Raw genomic sequence first — 12,635 nt, 5'->3', positions numbered from 1 at the left:
TCATTTTCTAATGATGTGATCCCGTTAATCAAATGACAACTCATGTCTATGGCTAGGAAACTTAACCATCTTTGATTCAACGAGCTAGTCAAGTAGAGGCATACTAGTGACACTCTGTTTGTCTATGTATTCACACATGTACTAAGTTTCCGGTTAATACAATTCTAGCATGATTAATAAACATTTATCATGATATAAGAAAATATAAATAACAACTTTATTATTGCCTCCAGGGCATATTTCCTTCCGTCTCTCTGCAAATGTTGACACTATTTCACATCATTCACCCTCCAAATACACCTTATTTTAACAAATCCAGCACATACATAATACCTTGTTGAGTCGGTGATGTTGGAGGCTAATTAGTTTGATGCCAACATTTGGCAGGATAAAAAATTGACAACTTTTGGCTTCGGGATAAGCAAGGTCCGAACAACCTGCGACGCAAGGATCTACATACTATCTTCATCCTCACTATTTGGGAGTTGTGGAAGCATCGCAACGCTATTGTGTTCGACGAAGCATCCCCTTCGATGGATGTGCTTATTGCTAGGGTGAAGTCCGAAGGGAGGATATGGTCGCTAGCTGGCAAGTTTAAAGGGGACGTTGAACCCTTCTTTGGTAGTTTAGAAAGGTGGGCGCGTAGGGAAGGGTAAATTGTAATGGAAATCTTGTAAACTATGATGGAGGCAATCTTTGCATTTCTTCTTTAATATATAATATGCACGCTCGTGCATATTCGAGAAAAAAATTTGACAACTTTTTTGGAGATTGGCAAAAACCAATTGTTAGCCAACCAATTGGTATCCAATTCTTTGCACTTGCCAACAATCAGCCTCTTGATCTTTGGAACGTCGTATCTAACAAACATCCATGAGGGTAATATATTTTGCTTTTCTTACTTACTTTCTTGATTTAGCGACTAGCTGAACCTAGCTTCCTTACCTTCTTTGTAGTAGATGTAAAGTCCATATTAGCCCTATAGAATTATTATTGATATCATCTTACTTAATACGAGTAGTAATATTACTACATAAGCCAGTAGTCACGTCAAATTTTGACGGCTTGTATCAATTTGGGAGCATCTTTAAAAAGCTATTGCAGACCAAGATATGAGCATGAAACAATCTGACACAAGAATAATTTACTACAATTGTACTCCCATTTTTAAGTAAGTATAGGATGTTTTATTCAAGTGTGAAGGTCAATCGGTCATGCACAGGACTAACAATTGTTGTTTGTAACATATGTGAGCAATTTCGATTGTACTGTGTTAAAAAAAATCGAATCATGCTTCCAAGCATGAAGTTAAGAAGAAAACTAGAACTCACAGTTTTGTACACAAGATCCAGGCAAGAAACGTTCTAACACAAGAGTAAAATCCACTATACAACAGTCCGGCAAGCTACGTCAATCACAGAGGCAGGGGGTGTGCACGCAAAACCTACAAAGAGCAGACAAACCAGGGGAAACTTTTCACCAAGGATATAGCTGACCTACACCCTCGACAGAACAACCAGGGCTTCCACAAAACTAGTACGAGGCAGCAGAAACGGGAGTAAGAACGGCACCGACAAAAACAAGTTACAGCACTGCGTTTCCAAGCTGCCTAGAGCTGAACGCAAGAGGCATTGTGATTGACAACGGGCAAAAACCCTAGGACGTGCGAGCCAACTAGCCCTACTGGAACCTGGACGGCGTAGTGGCGGCGGTGCTGCTGTTGCCATCGTAGCAGCTGCTATGGCCTGATTCTGTCACCGGCCTCCTTGATTTCTCCAGGGGACTGCCTTGGCACGGCCGCAGAGTCCGACGATCCTGCGAGCAGGCGAGCAAAAAACTGTGAATTTGAGAGGGTGGATAAATCTAATTTCAGAGTCAAGTCCTGGTTTCTGAAACTTCGGATGAGATGCAGAATGACGGTGCGATGGCAGAAACATATAGTACTATATGTGTGCTTCTGCTAGAGTTGCCAAAACAGCATCGGATCAAGTCACCAAACACTAGTTCAGGGGGGCAGTATAATTTCAATCTGATAAAAATAACCATGGCGACATGGTGATCTCGAGGTCATCAAGAGTTCTTTTTTGAGATGACAGAGTAATTAACATCCCCAACGGCAGTTCAGAGCAGAGTCAGGTAACATGGTGATAACTTAACTAATCTCGAGGAATCTGCAATGAAGGCTTGGTCCAAGGTCAGACATGAAACTAGTAATCAGAGCCAGCACTCTGCTATTCTAAACCCTGATGCACCTGCTCTGTCCGTTTCTCCGGACTCGGATGCAGAGGTGTCCACTTTTAAAATCATCAGGCATTTACACACGGATTAGTATAACTGGCACACATTTTTTACGACGGTAGCCCGGCAATTGCGTCAATCTCGCCATATGTAACTTGGAATTGACTTGGTTATCCAAAAAAATACGTTGGTATGAGCAAATGAGCAATGCGATTGACTTGATGATAAGGAGGTAAAAGAAGCAGCGAGGCTCACATCTCGGTAGGGGAAGTCGTCGACCTCGAGCATGTGGATGGCGTGCCCCATCTTGGGCCGCTTCTGCGAGTCGGGATCCACGCACCTCAGCGCCACCAGGAGCGCCTTCTTCAGGGCCTTGGAGGACGGCTTCTCCGGCAGCTTCGGGTCCAGAACGGCCTCGTAGTCCCTGTTGCTCACCATCTTCTTCAGCCACTCCACCAGATTAACCTGAAGAGAGATGCACCCACACGACACAAGCTATGGTTGAGTTGATTCTATCTGCATGACAGACCAAAACAGACATATTCAGAGCTAGCTAATAACCTCCGTGGGAGGCCTGGCGTAGTCGACCGGGCATCGGCCGGAGATGATCTCCATGATGAGGACCCCGAAGCTGTACACGTCGCTCCTCTCGTTGAGCATGCCGGTGCTCGCGTACTCCGGCGCCACGTAACTGCCAAGAAAAAGCAGAGGGACACGATTCAAGTTCAGACACAACTCACATTTTTGCAATGCACTGCAACGATGGATGCAGTTCAGGTGCTGAGAAGGAGGAGGAGGGAGGTACCCAAATGTTCCCATGACCCTGGTGGTGACGTAGTTGCTGTCGGAGCCGAGGAGCTTGGCGAGGCCGAAGTCGGAGACCTTGGAGTTCCACCGCTTGTCCAGCAGTATGTTGCTCGACTTGATGTCCCTGTGCACCACCTTGGGCTCCAGCCCCTCGTGCAGGTACGTGATCCTGAAACCAAACCAGATCGCGGTACTCAGACTCGCCATTAACGAACCGATTAACGCCGCCGGAGTCCGGCAATCAAACCAGATTGGTAGTTCACCCACCCTTTGGCTGTCCCGAGCACGATGTCCATCCGGGCGTCCCAGGAGAGCGGGCTGACGGGCCCGTTGTCGCCGTGAAGCCACTGCTCCAGGTTGCCATTGTCGACGTACTCGTACACCAGGATCCTGAGGCCACAAGCAAGTGGCGAGTGTCAAGTGCTGCGTGGTAGGTGAGATTGGGAGGAGTACGTAGCTAGGCACAAAGACGGTGTCGACCCATCATCAGCCGATGCGTGCATGTGGTGTGGAGGGGCTCAGCTGGGTTGAGTTGGGTGCCGTACCGGTGCGCTCCCTCGACGCAGTAGCCCAGCAGCCGGACGAGGTTCTTGTGGCGGACGCGGCCGATCGCCTCCACCTCCACCGTGAACTCCCTCTCCGCCTGCCCCCTGCGCCGGCCAGCAACATGCGCCAAAAACACAAAGGCAAACTTGTCACGGAGCTAGCCACGCACATGCAGGCGGGACGCGCGCTCTTGTCTGCTCTATTGGCACGCACCTGTTGTTGAGAAGATTCTTGACGGCGACCTGGCGGCCGTCGGCGAAGACGCCGAGGTAGACGATGCCGTAGCCGCCCTCGCCGACGACGCGGTCGGGGGCGAAGCCGGCGGTGGCCTCGTCCAGCTCCCGGAGCGTGTACCAGTGGCCCCACCCGAGGTGCGACACCTCGGGGCCCGCCCCCACGGACGACGCCGGGTCGGACTGCACGGACCCGGCCTCCGCGTCGGCGCACGCTACCATGCGCCGGTCCTTGCCGGCCTCGATGTGCACGCGCTGCGACCCGTGCGCCACGCTGCCGCACAGCGACTCGCCGCCGTCCTTGCCGCCGTCCTTGAGGTACGCGGCGCCCATCTCGAGGTAGTGGCGGAGGGAGCCCACGTGGACGGCCACCTCCTGGATCTCCTTGGACACAGGCGGGATGGTCGCGGGCGACAGCGGCGCTGGCTGCGCCCCCGCCCCCGCCGCCGCCTTCCCCTTGGGACGGCGCCGCCGCGCGGCCACCGCGAGGTGGACGGAGACGAGCGCGAGGAGGAGCAGGAAGGCGGCGCCCACGGCGAGGCCGACGAGCACCCAGAGGCGCAGCCCCAGCACCGGCGTCCTGCGCGACAGCTCGTTGGTCAGCAGCGGCGGGGGCGGCGGCGACGCCACTGCGCGCGCGCTCCGTTCACGCCCGGCCATCTCCGCTCACGCCCGGCGCTACGCCCCCTCCCCTGCCAAGCCACACCCTCCTAGTCCTATGCCAGCCACCTCCGCATGCCAATCGTACTGCCACTAGCAGCAATGCCGCCGCTGCCGGTGCGACGCTGCATATAGCGGGAGCCGGAGGAGGTCGGAGTGAGTGTGAGCAAGTGAGACTGTGAGAGCACGACGAGCCGGGACGAGAGTGTAGGTAGCTCGCTCGGGCTCGGGGTGGACCGTGGGCGGTTTCTGTGGGCCCGGGGGGCGCTGGGCACGGAAGGTTGTCCGTTTCTGTGCCACGGGGCCCGCTGGCAGCTGAAGCCTCGGTTAATCTGACACGGAGTTTGGTATACTACTAGTGTAACAAAAGCTCACACAAGTCAGAAGGGAAGGGATCTGGGAGTAAATAAAGTCGTGATCAAGTCCTGCGATCCGGCTGATGCGTACAGTACCCTCTGTCTTGTCTGTACTAGTACGTCTCCTCGGCATTATCTCTCTGCGTGTACTCGACGAACACATGCATTTCACCATCGGTGTCTGCAGCTCGATCTGGACCTTCGGTTGAGGAGATCGGGTGGGTGGCAAGGGGCTTAGGGGCGTCGTGCCGTCCCCCGGTCCAAAACCAGAAGCAGAGCGGTTGTTGAGGGGAATCTCTGGAGGCCTTGCTTGGCTGTATGCCTAGCTTAGGGGAAGTTTTCACTGCTTGAGTAGGGGGGAAACTGTCTCTGGTGTTTGCCATTAGCAAAAGGTTTCACTGCTTGTCGTTCGTCCTCTCCTCCTCCTCTCTCATCTCCGCATTTCCCCTCCGGGAGGGTGTAATTAAGTCGTGCTAATAATCTACAGTATTCCGCTGCCGACCAATTAAATGGGTTTTGCCGTCTAAGGCCACTAAACAAAACAAAAGTCAAAGAGAGGCATTAAGACAAGAGGACAAGTTACACTTGTTGCACAAAGTTGACACTCCCAGTATAAAACGGCACTCCAGTAGCGCCCCCACTTCCTCCGGAACAAAACATGTGGCCAAGCATGTTAGAATAAATCCAAGTCGCTCCGTCGATCATCCGAGGACCAAGCAATCACACGAGTACGACACCGAGATTTATTAACGAGGTTCACCGATATGGCTATATCCACAGGGCTTGACTACGGGCGCTCCTCCCTATGACACCGTCACAATACTGCACCCGGCCACCCGGGTGCCGGCACACGCCGCCGGCTCCCCCTTGCGCGCCTGTGCTATTATTTTGGTATAGGTTACATCATATGTCTAGCCCCGCTATATATGAGAGGCCTAGGATACAAGTGTCCTACTTAGACACGACCCTATATCCTATCTAAACACAATACAACTACAAGTCCAAATGTAACCTACCTTGTACACTATATTCGACACAACTCTAACAAACTCCACCTTGGCGAATATTATCCACCACCTTGAATTCGACATTACGTCAAACTTCCATGTACATTGGACTTGAGCTTATCCCATGAGTACCGCTGCTACTCCAAAGACTTCATGTGACTCCACCTGCAACTTGTAGTCCCTTCTTTTCTTGACCACAGTCAACACTCGAGCAAAATCAAGTTCCACATTACTCTAGTTTGCGCTCCCAACTTCCAGAGTATCAGTCCATCGCCATCACACACTGATCACTGACCTGCGTGAAAGTGAACAACTCACATATTGGGTGTCACACATAAGAGTTCACTGAACTCAACATCACCGCTCCTTTCTTGACCGTCTATTTGAAACTTGAAGAATTTCATCGTTGCTTGTAGTCAACCCGAATCAAATTCACAGTTGTCTCACCACATGTATGACCACCAGAGCCCTGGCCAGTCTCCATGCCCCGTGCGCACCGCACGCCTCGCCGCTATTACCACGTCGAGCCTTCGCTGTCCCGGTCGAGTCTCAAGGGTCGCGAACCCACACCACTCAACCCCCACTACGGAGTAGCACCGATCATCACCGACCGATGACGAGTTTCACACTTCCATCAGACCACCGGGCTCCAGTCCGAACTACACGTCACTCGCTTTTTTCCCGCTGAATAGGCTTCAATTCTCTGTCGACTTACGCCGTAGCCCCTCAACCAGCACTGAGTGAATTTTCCAGACTCCAGCTCCACCTTCAACATGACTCCATGGTAGATGATCAGTCCACCCTCACGCCCCGTCGTATTCAAGCTCCGTGTGTACACCACCTTGAATCAACCCCGCGCCATAGTCTTGTCAAAGCCACACAAGCCCTCAGGCCTATGCCACGTGTTTCCACACCCAGAAGTCGGTCACCATCACCGTCTTCTGTATCAACCGACTCACGTCGATCCGTCAGACTATCCAGTCCGCCCCAACCGAACATATCCGACTACAACCATGCTACACCCTGCGTCGTGTCTGCCCACACATCTCCATGCCTTGCTTTGACGCCCTGTGTATGCATGATCCATCTACGAACCTCACAGTAAAATCACGTGTGCACTTAGCAACAAAAACAAAAGAAAAAATGCCTCTTCCGGGTAGCCTCCATGGATGCACCAAACTTGTGTCCTGCAACTCCCAATGCTTTTTCTCTTTTCATCATGTTGCTAACCTCAAGCCACGTAAATACCAGTTGCAGATTTTTTTTTTTTGCCAAACAAATCTCACGGTTCGCTGCTTCGTAGAGCTTTTCCTGCGTGCGTGCTTCACCAGCCATCTTTTCCTGCTCGCACTGCCATGCCTCGGCCTGCCCAGCTGCACGGGCCGCAGCCCCACACTTGGGCCTTGCTCGGCCTACCCCGCACGATCTTAGTGCGTGCCTACAATACGCTCCACGACTCGGCTGATGCCTCTGATTCCGATCGTATCTCGTCGAGGCTCGAAACAGATTGCCTCCAGCTTGCATGCTTTACGCCCCGCCGATTGCTTGGACTGTCGCTGTTGGGGATCGTAGCAGAAATTAAAATTTTCTACGCATCACCAAGATCAATCTATGGAGTTTACTAGCAACGAGAGGGGAGGAGTGCATCTACATACCCTTATAGATCGCGAGCGGAAGCATTCAAGAGAACGGGGTTGATGGAGTCATACTCGTCGTGATCCAAATCACCGATGATCCAAGCGCCGAACGGACGGCACCTCCGCGTTCAACACACGTACGGAGCGGTGACGTCTCCCACGCCTTGATCCAGCAAGGAGGAGGGAGAGGTTGAGGAAGAAGGCTCCAACAGCAGCACGACGGCGTGGTGGTGGTGGAGTGACAGTTCTCCGGCAGGGCTTCGCCAAGCACACGCGGAGGAGGAGAGGTGTTGGGAGGGGAGGGGCTGCGCCTTGGATATGGTGTTGCAGCCCTCCCCTCACCCCTCTATTTATAGGGAGAAGGGGAAGGGGGCCGGCCCCTCTAGATGAGATCTAGAGGGGGGGCGGCGGCCAAGGGGGAAGGGAGCTTGCCCCCCAAGCAAGGGGGCGCCCCCTTTAGGGTTCCCCCCAAACCCTAGGCGCATGGGCCCTAGGGGGTTGGCGCCCAGCCCACTAAGGGCTGGTTCCCTTCCACCTACAGCCCATAAGGCCCTCCGAGGCAGGTGGACCCTCCCGGTGGACCCCCGGAACCCCTCCGATGGTCCCGGTACAATACCGGTATACCCCGAATATTTCCGGTGACCGTATGGTGACTTCCCATATATAAATCTTTACCTCCGGACCATTCCGGAACTCCTCGTGATGTCCGGGATCTCATCCGGGACTCCGAACAACATTCGGTAATCACATACAAACCTTCCTTATAACCCTAGCGTCATCGAACCTTAAGTGTGTAGACCCTGCGGGTTCGGGAATCATGCAGACATGACCGAGACACCTCTCTAGCCAATAACCAACAGCGGGATCTGGATACCCATGTTGGCTCCCACATGTTCCACGATGATCTTATCGGATGAACCACGATGTCGAGGATTCAAGCAATCCCGTATACAATTCCCTTTGTCAATCGGTACTTTACTTGCCCGAGATTCGATCGTCGGTATCCCAATACCTCGTTCAATCTCGTTACCGGCAAGTCACTTTACTCGTTCCGTAATGCATGATCCCGTGACTAACTACTTAGTCACATTGAGCTCATTATGATGATGCAATACCGAGTGGGCCCAGAGATACCTCTCCGTCATACGGAGTGACAAATCCCAGTCTCGATCCGAGCCAACCCAACAGACACTTTCGGAGATACCTGTAGTGCACCTTTATAGCCACCCAGTTATGTTGTGACGTTTGGTACACCCAAAGCATTCCTACGGTATCCGGGAGTCACACGATCTCATGGTCTAAGGAAATGATACTTGACATTAGAAAAGCTTTAGCAAACGAACTACACGATCTAGTGCTATGCTTAGGATTGGGTCTTGTCCATCACATCATTCTCCTAATGATGTGATCCCGTTATCAATGACATCCAATGTCCATGGTCAGGAAACCGTAACCATCTATTGATCAACGAGCTAGTCAACTAGAGGCTCACTAGGGACATGTTATGGTCTATGTATTCACACATGTATTACGATTTTCGGATAACATAATTAAAGCATAAACAATAGACAATTATCATGAACAAGGAAATATAATAATAACCATTTTATTATTGCCTCTAGGGCATATTTCCAACAGTCGCTTCCATCCGTTGATACACGATCGCCTTCTGTGACGAACTAAATCAGCGAATCAATTCAGCCTTCTCTAGATCGACTTCCACAGCCTCCGACAACCTAACTCATGATGCCACTTGGTAGAATAAATCCGAGGCACTCCGTCGATCATCCGAGGACCAAGCAATCACACGAGCACGACACCGAGATTTGTTAACGAGGTTCACCGATATGGCTACATCCCCGGGGCTTGACTACGGGCGCTCCTCCTCGTGACACAGTCACAATACCGCACCCGGGCGTCGGCACACGCCGCCGGCTCCCCCTTGCGTGCTTGTGCTATTATGTTGGCATAGGTTACATCGTATGTCTAGCCCCGCTATATATGAGAGGCCTAGGATACAAGTGTCCTACTTGGACACGACTCTATATCCTATCTAAACACAATACAACTACAAGTCCAACTGTAACCTACCTTGTACACTATATTCGACACAACTGTAACATAAGATGTGGAGTCGTGTCCTAGTAGGACACTTGTATCCTAGGCCTCTCTTATATAGCGGGGGTAGACACACGATATAACCTATGCCAAAATAATAGCACAGGAACGCAGGGGAAGCCGACGGCTTATGCCGGCGTCCAGGGCGACCTGGTGCGGTATTGTGACACGGGGAGTAGCGCCCGTAGACAAGCCCCGGGGATGTAGCCATATCGGTGAACCTCGTTAACAAATCTCGGTATCGTGCTCGTGTGATTGTTTGGTCCTCGGATGATCGACGGAGTGCCTCGAATTTATTCTAACAAGTGGTATCATAAGCAAGGTTTGAGATTGAGGTGGATCGTGTTGATCTAGAGGTGAAAATATCGCGGAAGAATTATTTGTCGGCGAGATAGAAAGAATCGGCGTGCTGTTCGATCGCGTGGGCGCCGAGCTGACGTACTCGGAGTCGGCAAGGTTGGACGCGGCTTGTGGCAATGCAGATGGGCAAGTGCGGTCCAGCGGGCACACGGACAGCAGCCCATGCGGTGGATGGACGCGTGCAGGCTGAGGACTCGATCGGACGCTGAGCATACAAATTCTAGCGATAGTTGTGCAATCGGAAACAGCAAGCGGACAGAGATTTGTTTGGAGACAAAAACAGGACCGAGTTCTGGTGGAAATCGTCTGCGAGCCGGGCACCTGCGCGTAGTTCTTGGTACGAGACAAAACAATAGATCAGATCGGTAGAATAGAAATTCCATCAGGAGATACACGCATCCATCGAGAGCAAGGGCTGGGGCAAAGCAATTAGCCTAGCAATCAAGAGTTGAGCCAAGATCAAAGCTGCTACACGTGAAGACCGGAAGGGATTTTTTGGTTGGAATTGCTACTAGTGCACGGAAGACAACGTTCGGTTCTCTTTGTGTACTTGGGCATCGCGTGTAAAGCTCGGATAATTTTTCGCAAGGTCAGCTGTACAAAGAACCATGGCGCCATCGGGTACCAGGTTTGAGGTGGAGAAGTTCAACGGAACTGAAAGCTTTGGGTTATGGCAGACAAGGGTGAAAGATTTGTTGGCACAATAGGGATGCTTGAAGGCATTGTTGCAGGAAGCCAAGCCAGCTAAGATGGAGGCGGATTACTGGGAGGAGTTACAGTTGAAAGCAGCCGGGACTATACGGTTGTGTCTATTGGACCAGGTTATTTATCATGTGATGGATGAGAATTCGCCGAAGAAATCTGGGAGAAGCTCGAAAGTCAGTTTATGTCCAAGACTGCAACGACCAAGGTGTATCTGAAGCAAAAGTTGTATGGGATGAGGATGCAGGAGGGGTCAGATCTTGTGGAGTATATGAACGCCTTTAATCAAGTCGTGACGGATCTAGCACGCTTGGGTGCGACGGTTGACGACGAGGATAGGGCAATTCTGCTTCTTTGTTCGTTGCCATCATCCTATGACCATTTGATCACTACTTTGACGCACGGCAAGGAGACCGTCAAGAATGAGGATATTACTGCGGCATTGCTATCTTATGATATGAGAAAGAAGAAGGCAGTGGAAGTCTCTCATGGTGAAGGATAGTGGCGGAAGGGATATGAGGCTGGGAAGAACAAGAAAAAGAAAAAGAATATACAGTGTCACAAGTGTAAGCAGTGGGGACATATGAGAAAGGACTGTCCAGAACTCAATGGTGGGGCAAGTGCTAATAACGCAACTTATGGTGATGACTCAGACAGCAGTAGTGATGTTCTCATAGTATCAGACAGGCGGTCAACCAAAGGTGAAGCGTGGATGTTGGATTCAGCTTGCTCTTTTCATGCGACACCCAACAGGGAGTGGTTCTCTTCGTACAAGTCTGGTGAGTTTGGTTTAGCCTATGTGGGCGATGACACGGGTTATCGTGTTGCTGGAGTAGATGACATCAAAATCAAGATGTTTGACGGAGTTGAGCGGATGCTTCGGGGAGTCAGGCATGTGCCAGAGCTAAGGAGGAATCTAATTTCGCTTGGAGTTCTTCATGATGGTGGTATGGTATTTCGTTGTGATCGGGATAAGAAGACCATGAAGACCATGAGAATCATGGAAGATGAGGTGACCGTGATGATTGGAGGGAGGACGGCTTCGCATCTTTACAAGTTGCAAGGAAGCACTATTGCAGGTGGAGTCACGGAGACTGGAGTTGCAGGAGTAGCAGCGGGGTCTCACGGCGGCGGCGGGTCTGGGGCAGACTCGTCGAGTAGCTCTCAGTAAGTTACGAAGAAGACAACACAAGTCCGGAGTACATGGAAGTTTTACGCATGGACACATTTAAGGTGGTGGAGAATATTCGCCAAGGTGGAGTTTGTTATGTTTGTGTCGAATATTTTGTACTAGTTGGGTTACGCTTGGACTTGGTGTTGTAGTGTGGATAGGATACGTGTAGTGTTGGAGTCGGACACGTTGTACCCTTGGCCTCTTATATATGAGGAGGCACCCCACGTTGTACCCCATGACGACTAGATAGCGACAGGCTCGCAAAGGGGTGCTGGCGGCTTGTGCCGGCGCCCGGATGGCCGGTGTTGTGGTATCTCGGGGAGGAGCGCCCATAGTCATTGCCTCGGGAAGTAGGCGAGTTCGCCGAACCTCGTTAACAAATCTCGGTGTCGTCATTGTCTGTGACTAGGACACGACTCTACGTTCTATGTAAACACAATACAACTCATAGTCCAACTGTAACCTACCTTGTATACTATTTGGCTCATCTCCAAACAATTTCGCTAGTACTTAATCCCCCAATAGGGAACGTGTGTGTGTGCGCATGTGACGGTGCAATGCACCGAGAGAGAGCAATGGAAAACAGTTGGTGCCCTTTGTCCCATAGCCTTTTTCTATATATACATGAAGAAACCCTTTTTCCCACGCTGCAAATCATTGAGAGGCCAAAGAATATAGCGAAAAACGTACGGGCGCCCTGCATTTTCTACTCATCTTATCCCCTTTTCCCCCCTTCGCAAAAGGGAAGAGCCCCGACCATGTTGCATGCGCCAGCGAGCAAAGCGCGAGGCCGCGGC

At 51.4% G+C, this 12,635-nt stretch overlaps 1 protein-coding gene across 2 annotated transcripts; it reads right to left on the bottom strand.

Annotated features, from left to right (window-relative positions):
* Nucleotides 1-1,273: 1,273 nt before the first annotated feature.
* On the bottom strand, nt 1,274-5,244 carry LOC109748127 (probable serine/threonine-protein kinase At1g01540). 2 transcript variants are annotated; one of them, XM_020307174.4, is made up of 7 exons: nt 3,805-5,244; nt 3,591-3,695; nt 3,313-3,435; nt 3,044-3,214; nt 2,800-2,929; nt 2,494-2,703; nt 1,274-1,815 (listed from the first exon to the last, which is right to left on the bottom strand). In XM_020307174.4, the coding sequence occupies exons 1-7, from the start codon at nt 4,482-4,484 to the stop codon at nt 1,681-1,683; spliced, it is 1,554 nt and encodes a 517-aa protein (XP_020162763.1). In that variant the 5' UTR covers nt 4,485-5,244; the 3' UTR covers nt 1,274-1,680. The 2 variants fall into 2 exon arrangements, with proteins under 2 accessions (XP_020162763.1, XP_020162762.1); XM_020307173.4 differs by having other exon boundaries at nt 2,800-3,214.
* Nucleotides 5,245-12,635: the final 7,391 nt, after the last annotated feature.

This window comes from Aegilops tauschii, chromosome 1, assembly GCF_002575655.3.
Source record: "Aegilops tauschii subsp. strangulata cultivar AL8/78 chromosome 1, Aet v6.0, whole genome shotgun sequence".
In the NCBI taxonomy this organism is placed as follows: domain Eukaryota; kingdom Viridiplantae; phylum Streptophyta; class Magnoliopsida; order Poales; family Poaceae; genus Aegilops; species Aegilops tauschii.
This window is presented reverse-complemented; position numbering and strand designations above follow the sequence as displayed.

Coding starts and splice junctions, on each gene's coding strand:
- LOC109748127 (XM_020307173.4), bottom strand. CDS start 4,484: ATGGCCGGGCGTGAACGGAGCGCGCGCGCAGTGGCGTCGCCGCCGCCC. Junction 3,436..3,590: donor TGCGTCGAGGGAGCGCACCG/GTACGGCACCCA, acceptor TTGTGGCCTCAG/GATCCTGGTGTACGAGTACG. Junction 2,704..2,799: donor ACGCCAGGCCTCCCACGGAG/GTTATTAGCTAG, acceptor ATCTCTCTTCAG/GTTAATCTGGTGGAGTGGCT.